We start from the raw sequence: 6,167 nt of genomic DNA, 5'->3' as shown, positions 1-6,167 counted from the left end.
GGGTGGAGCAGAGGCATGCCCGGAGCAGCACGTAGGGATGCTGCAGCCGCAGTTCGGAGAAGACGACGTGTGGGAGGAACTTTGCCGGTTGCAATTTTGGACACCCGCAGCGGGGGTGGATGGGGCTGTCCCTGAGCATCAGGGTCCCCTCCTGCTCCCAAGCCAGGTGGGTTGGTGACGCACCGAGCCCTCTGCCCACCGGTGGGTCGCTCCGGGATGGCAGGGGTTGCCTGGGTCCCACGGGGTGCTGGGGCAGGGCTGGTGGGTCCACCCCATAACCCGGCTGCATGGGGACGGGGGGGTCCTGCACCCCTTCCCTTGCCGCACCCTGCCCCGATGGGTGGGAAAAAATGGTCCCGATGGGTTGTGCCACCTGAATTTCATGGTGCTTTGGGGGACTGTCCATCCCCACGGGGCTGCTCCAGGTGTGACAGCAGTGACGTGGCCAGTACCACCACCCAGCGTTAGTGGCCTTGACACATCCCCTGGCTTCCCCCCCCCCCCAACAGCTGATCCCACCCAGCAGAACCGGGTCCGGCGAGCGCGCGAGCGGCTGACCATGTTCAACGGGGATGCCAGCTCCTCGGCGGCCAGGAATGTCGTCCGCAGCTCCAGCATCAGCGGCGAGATGTACAACATCGAGAAGAGCGCGCGGGGCAGCGCTGACTCCGTCACCGTCACCGCCAGCAAGAAGAGGCGCTCCAGCCTGGGTGCCAAGATGGTGGCCATTGTGGGATTGTCCCAGTGGAGCAAGAGCACGCTGCAGCTCAACCAGACCGGTGAGCTGCCGCAGACCCCCCCCCAACAGCGCTGCCAGCCCCCCCCAGCTCGGCCTTTTGCTTTTAGGAGAAGTGCATGCTCCTGGCTGCCCAAAGCAATGCTCTAGCTGCTTGTGTCTGATGAGGACACCTAAAAATGCCAGTTATAAATGCCCCCCCCCGGCACACCGGTACTTCTCCAGGTGCCAAGAATCATTTGCAAACCTGAGATGGGGACGTTGCCGGAGCTTGGCCTGCATGGGGGGTCTAGGCTCAGTGTGCCCCCACCAGTAATGGCGAGTCCTGACTGCAGGCAGGGAGGGAAGGAGGGAACTCGAAGAAAGGACTTGTCAAACGGTCTGGCTCTGGGAAATATTTAAATGCTTAAAATAGCTTTTTAAAGGGCGGGGGAAGCAAAAAGCTCATTCTTAGTGCAGGCTTTTTCTCTAGTTATTGCTTTTTTATTCCGGTTCTTGTTGGCATTTTGTGATTCGGGAGATGTTCTATAAAGAGAGGAGTTAATTTGGAGCCCTCCAGCCCTGCACATCCAAGGTGTTTCTGAAGGGGTATAATTATCCCCAAAAGCTAAGCAAAAAGTGCCGGAGCCAGGCAGAACCGCACCTGGGGACGGCAGGACCGGGACCCTCCTGGCTGCCAGTGCCCGGGGGAGCAGCGCCCGCTCCAGGGGGGCTGCCAGGATCAGGCAAAGGCTTCCACAGGGGCAGCCCCGAATTAGCAGGACAAACCTGACTCGCCCAGGACCAGCCGTGGCGCAGTGCCGGCACACACGTTCTAACATGGCAGGAGCAGGGCTGCCGGCGATGCCGGGCCTGCCGGCGATGCCGGGGATGGATGCTTGTGCCACACTCCTCCTCCTGCCATCTGCCACCGCCTGGGACACATGGCGGTGGGGATGGTGTAACTGCGTGGACAGACAGAGAACATCAGCCAGCGTCAGGGCTGTGCCCACTTGCGGCACTGGGGGTACCCGTCCCCCGTGGCACAGGGACATCGGCACACGTCGATGGGGCGCTGGGGATTTTGGAGGCCGGGAGGTGGGCTGGGATGGTGTCAGCACGTGTGAGCTGAGCATGGCAGGTCTCAGCATGTGGGGGAGATAGCTGAGGTGCAGGTGGGGCTCTCAGCCATGCAAAGGCACGATGGCGTTGGTGCTGAGCAAGGTCTGCAGGGAGACAGGGCTGGGACATGGCGGGGGGGGCACAGGCGGTCCACAGCTCTCCAGCACGGTGTGCATGGCACCGGGACACGTGCCCATGCGGGGTCCTGCAGGATTTCATCCCCAGGGAAAGGTTGCATAAATCACAATGAATAACATACCGAAGGAAGGCAGGGAGCAGCGCGTGGGGAGGCTCTGGCCGTGCACAGCACCCGGTTCTTCCATCTGGTTTGACGCCTGTCCCGCAGGAGGGTCTGGGGGCAGCGAGCGCTTCCCGGGCTCACCCCCTGTCTCGGCTTCCAGAGGGTGGTCCCAAAAAGCTGCGCAGCAACATCCGGAGGAGCACGGAGACCGGCATCGCGGTGGAGATGAGGACCAGGGTCACCCGGCAAGGCAGCCGGGAGTCCACCGATGGCAGCACCAACAGCAACAGCTCTGATGGCACGTAAGGCACTGCGGGGGGACGGGAGCCGGGGCTGGGCACCCCTCCCTGTGCTCTCGGCGGGGGGAAAAACCCTCGCTTGAGACCCGGCAGCCCAACACTCTGCAAAAGCCCTTTGCTCTCCTCGGCAGGTTCATCTTCCCCACGACCCGGCTGGGCGCCGAGAGCCAGTTCAGCGATTTCCTCGACGGGCTGGGGCCAGGCCAGCTGGTGGGGCGGCAGACGCTGGCCACCCCGCCTATGGGTGAGTGCCGGCCGAGGTGGGGGTCCCTGCCCGGGGATGGGGGTACCGTCTCCAGCCCAGCAAAGCAAGGGCTGTGTCTCGCCCGGTGCGGGGCTGGGCAGGGCAAAAGGATGCTCCAGCAAGAGGGAAGGGGCTGCAGTGCTGGGGGGGGGGGGGAAGCGGCCGCACGCTCTGGTTCTGGGGGTCGGGCTCGATTCCGGCAGCATCCCTTGCTGCCGAGCACGTGCCGGGTGGGTGCATGGCTTGCAAATGCTCTGGCCTTCCCCTGCTGCTCCCGCCGTTGGCTCTGCAAGGGGAGGGAATGTCCCGTGGAGGGCTCAGGGCAGGATACATGCCGGGGAAAGCAGCAGCTCTGCTTTTTCCTGAGGCCTCTTCTGCCCCTCTGCTGTGCATCAGCTCCTCCTCCGAGCATCCCACTGCAGAGGGGACCCAACCAAACAGCGTTTTGTTCCATTTTTCCTTTTTAAATCCAAAATGGCTACAGAAAGTCACACCCTAAGTCTGAACTTCCAGCCAGCAGCAGCGTGTCCCCGGCTGCTCCCAGGGCACACCAAGGCGTCTGCCCCGTGTCCTGCTGAGGGGCTGGAGCTGCTGGGAATGGGGAGAGCTGCCCCGGGGGGGCCACAGGAACCAGGGTCCCCCGTCCTGACTCCCAGTCCCCCCCAGCACAGGCCATCACTGGTCCTGCTGGCCCATAAACCCCCGTGGGAGAGAAGGGAAGGGAAAGGGGGCGGTTGGACCCCGCTGGGTTTGCCCACCTTCCCGGGGAAGGGACAACATCGGCTTCCCTTGGGATGAGGTCCCGCAGCGCCCGCAGCATGCCGAATCCCTACGGCTCCTGCCATTCCCCCGGCTCGTTCCTCTGCTGCCGGCTGGTTCCTCGCTCAGCCCCCGGTGCTGGCCCCGAGTTGCTGTTGAAATGCCAAGTGTGTTTTGAGAACATCCAGGTTCATCTCGCTCCTATTAAACCCCACTGGGACGTCAGCTCGCCCCTTCCCTGTCCCCACTCCCTTCCTGGGGCCACAAGGCAGCGAGCGACAGGGACCCACCGGCCAAGGGACGTATGTACGTACGAGCAGGACAGCGTAAGTGGGAGAACAACTTCGCACCAAGCTCAAGAGGTGCCCGGCCGCGTTTTTTTCCCGCAGATGCTGCTCCGCAGGGAGCGGGGTAGGACCCTGGTGAAGTGCCCTGGGGAGCTGGGGACTGGCGGCTTCTGGGGTGCTCAGCCACCGACCCCTCCTGCCCCAGCCTCTCCTGCCCTTGCCGAGGTCTCGCGGTTAATCCCAGCCCCTTTTCCCATCACAAGGGAAAAAAAATCGCCCTGCAAGGCTGCCGTGGGATGGAGCTGGCAGGGAGGGTGGGGAGGAGGGGGCTCTCGCCCGGTTCTCTCTCCGCTACTCAAATCCAAGCATCTTCACATCAGCTCGGCTTTGTCCTTCCTCCAAATTCACAATAAATCACACACCCGGTGGCAGGATGCTCGGTGTGCTTGAGCGCTGGGTGCTGAGGATGGGGGAGCAGGCAGCGATGGGGGGGGTGAAGGGGCTGCCAGCCCTGGAGACGACTTCTCCCACCTGCTTTTTGGCAGCACCAAAAGGGAGAGCTGGCAAGGACGCAGGGCTGCGTCCATCCCCGGTGGGAGATGGCCATCGGGGAGGGTGCTGAGCACGTCTCGTCCCTCCGCCTAGGCGATGTCCACGTTGGCATGGCTGACCGGAACGGGCAGCTGGAGGTGGAGGTGATCCAGGCGAGGGGACTTATCCCGAAGATGGGCTCCAAGTCCATCCCTGGTAGGTGGCTGGGGAGGGAGCGGGTCGGGGACGGGGAGGGGGGGGTGATGGAGAAGGGCGCTGTGCCAGGACCATCACAGGAGCCTGCTCCGAATCACTGTTTCTCACCCGTTTTCCAATGCAGCCACCTACGTGAAAGTTTACGTGTTGGAGAACGGCGTCTGCCTCGCCAAGAAGAAGACCAAGGTGGTGAAGAAAACCTGTGACCCATCATACCAGCAGCCTCTGCTCTTCGAGGAGAGCCCCCAGGGCAAAGTCCTGCAGGTGATGTACTCCCCCCGAGATACTTGGGGACAGGGAGGGATTAGGGGAGCAAGGACACGGCATAGAAACCCAGCGTCCTCACTGCTGTCCTTCAGACTGCAGCCTCCCTACCCCAATCGCGGCAGGTCCTTTCTGGCCGGGCACACCGAGTTTGCTGAGTTTTCCCCAAAACTCCCAGCTGGTGAGCGGGGCAGCTCCCCTGACACCTCCTCTGCCCCACAGGTGATCGTCTGGGGAGATTACGGGCGCATGGACCACAAGTGCTTCATGGGGATGGCCCAGATCATCTTGGAGGAGCTCGATCTCTCCAGCGCGGTCGCGGGTTGGTACAAACTCTTCCCCACCTCCTCGCTGGCCGATTCCAGCATCGGACCTCTGACGCGCCGTCTCTCCCAGTCCTCCCTGGAGAGTTCCACCAGCCCCTCTTGCCCGTAGGCGGCAGGTTGGTGGGAGAGGCCGGGAGGGGAAAGGAGACGTCCTGACCTACCAAAACTGTTAGTGGATAGCTGTAAATATCCTGTCCTATTTTTTTTTTTTTTTAATCTCCTTCCTGAAACAAACCTGCTCTCGACACGCTCCTCCCCGAGCACGCATCCTGGTGCGCAGAGGGGGACGTTGGAGAGGGAGCGAGGGCTGTGTGTTTTGAGGCAGGGGGAAGGAGAAGAAAAAAAAAAACACCCCCCCCCCCCCCCCCCGCCGTGAGGCAGACCGGGGGCTGCGACTGCCGACCGATCCCGAGACTGTTACCGCACCTCGTCCTGGCACCCCGTCAGAAAGGAATCAAAGCGACGTGTTTCTCTCCTGACCACCCAGCGAGAGCATCTCGGTCTGATTCATTCAGCGCCGCTGCAAGCAGCATGTTGACGAGGTTTTTTTTTTTTCCTTTGATTTCATTTCCTTGCCTCTGAGGAAAAGGTAGCTTTTCAAAGAAAAAAAACTCAGAAAAAAAATCCAACTCAGCACTATTTTTTTTTTTTTTCCAAGGAATGTAGCATCTTCTATTATGTAGCTTGCCACGTGCTAACAACACACTCACTCTGCAATATCTAAGAGACTCCGGATTGACCGGAAACATCTGCCAGTCACTTCCCGTTTGTTCGTTTTCTGACACAAATCCTGCGACACTGAGCAAGCACTTCTGGTGGCCATTTTTCTTTTTTTTTTTCAAAATTTTTTTTTTTTTGGTAGCATGTAGCCTGTGACCAGTGACATTGCCAAAGCAAGAAAGAACAGAAAAAGGTGCACTCACCTCACCGAAGCATACGCTGGTCTTGTCCTCGTGTTTCACCACCAACCGTGGTCTTGTACGGCCAAAGCAAGACCCAAAATATAAACTCTGTGATGCCTCACGTGAAAATTCGAGTCAGGAGAAGGTGACTTGGCGGAGCAGGAGTACCGTGATGTTGGTCGATCGTCTGCCTCCCAGCCCCTTCCTCCCGCGAGGGCCAGCTTGAGGTCTGGGATGCTCTCCTCGGGTCTGGGATGCTCT

At 60.7% G+C, this 6,167-nt stretch overlaps 1 protein-coding gene across 1 annotated transcript; it reads left to right on the top strand.

Annotated features, from left to right (window-relative positions):
* The first annotated feature begins 559 nt into the window (after positions 1-559).
* Positions 560-5,113, top strand: RIMS3 (regulating synaptic membrane exocytosis 3). Its single transcript, XM_010576000.1, has 6 exons — positions 560-779; positions 2,239-2,380; positions 2,509-2,621; positions 4,313-4,414; positions 4,539-4,750; positions 4,865-5,113. The coding sequence occupies exons 1-6, from the start codon at positions 560-562 to the stop codon at positions 5,111-5,113; spliced, it is 1,038 nt and encodes a 345-aa protein (XP_010574302.1).
* Positions 5,114-6,167: the final 1,054 nt, after the last annotated feature.

Source organism: Haliaeetus leucocephalus, unplaced genomic scaffold (genome assembly GCF_000737465.1).
Source record: "Haliaeetus leucocephalus isolate CR32 unplaced genomic scaffold, Haliaeetus_leucocephalus-4.0 Scaffold517, whole genome shotgun sequence".
In the NCBI taxonomy this organism is placed as follows: domain Eukaryota; kingdom Metazoa; phylum Chordata; class Aves; order Accipitriformes; family Accipitridae; genus Haliaeetus; species Haliaeetus leucocephalus.
Note: the sequence above shows the minus strand (reverse complement) of the source record. Positions and strands in the feature narration are given on the sequence as shown.

Bases quoted from the DNA above. Each gene is read 5' to 3' on its own strand.
- RIMS3 (XM_010576000.1), top strand. From the start codon at position 560: ATGTTCAACGGGGATGCCAGCTCCTCGGCGGCCAGGAATGTCGTCCGC. The intron at 780-2,238 runs GTGAGCTGCCGC...CTCGGCTTCCAG, and splicing joins GCTGCAGCTCAACCAGACCG to AGGGTGGTCCCAAAAAGCTG. The intron at 2,381-2,508 runs GTAAGGCACTGC...TCTCCTCGGCAG, and splicing joins AGCAACAGCTCTGATGGCAC to GTTCATCTTCCCCACGACCC.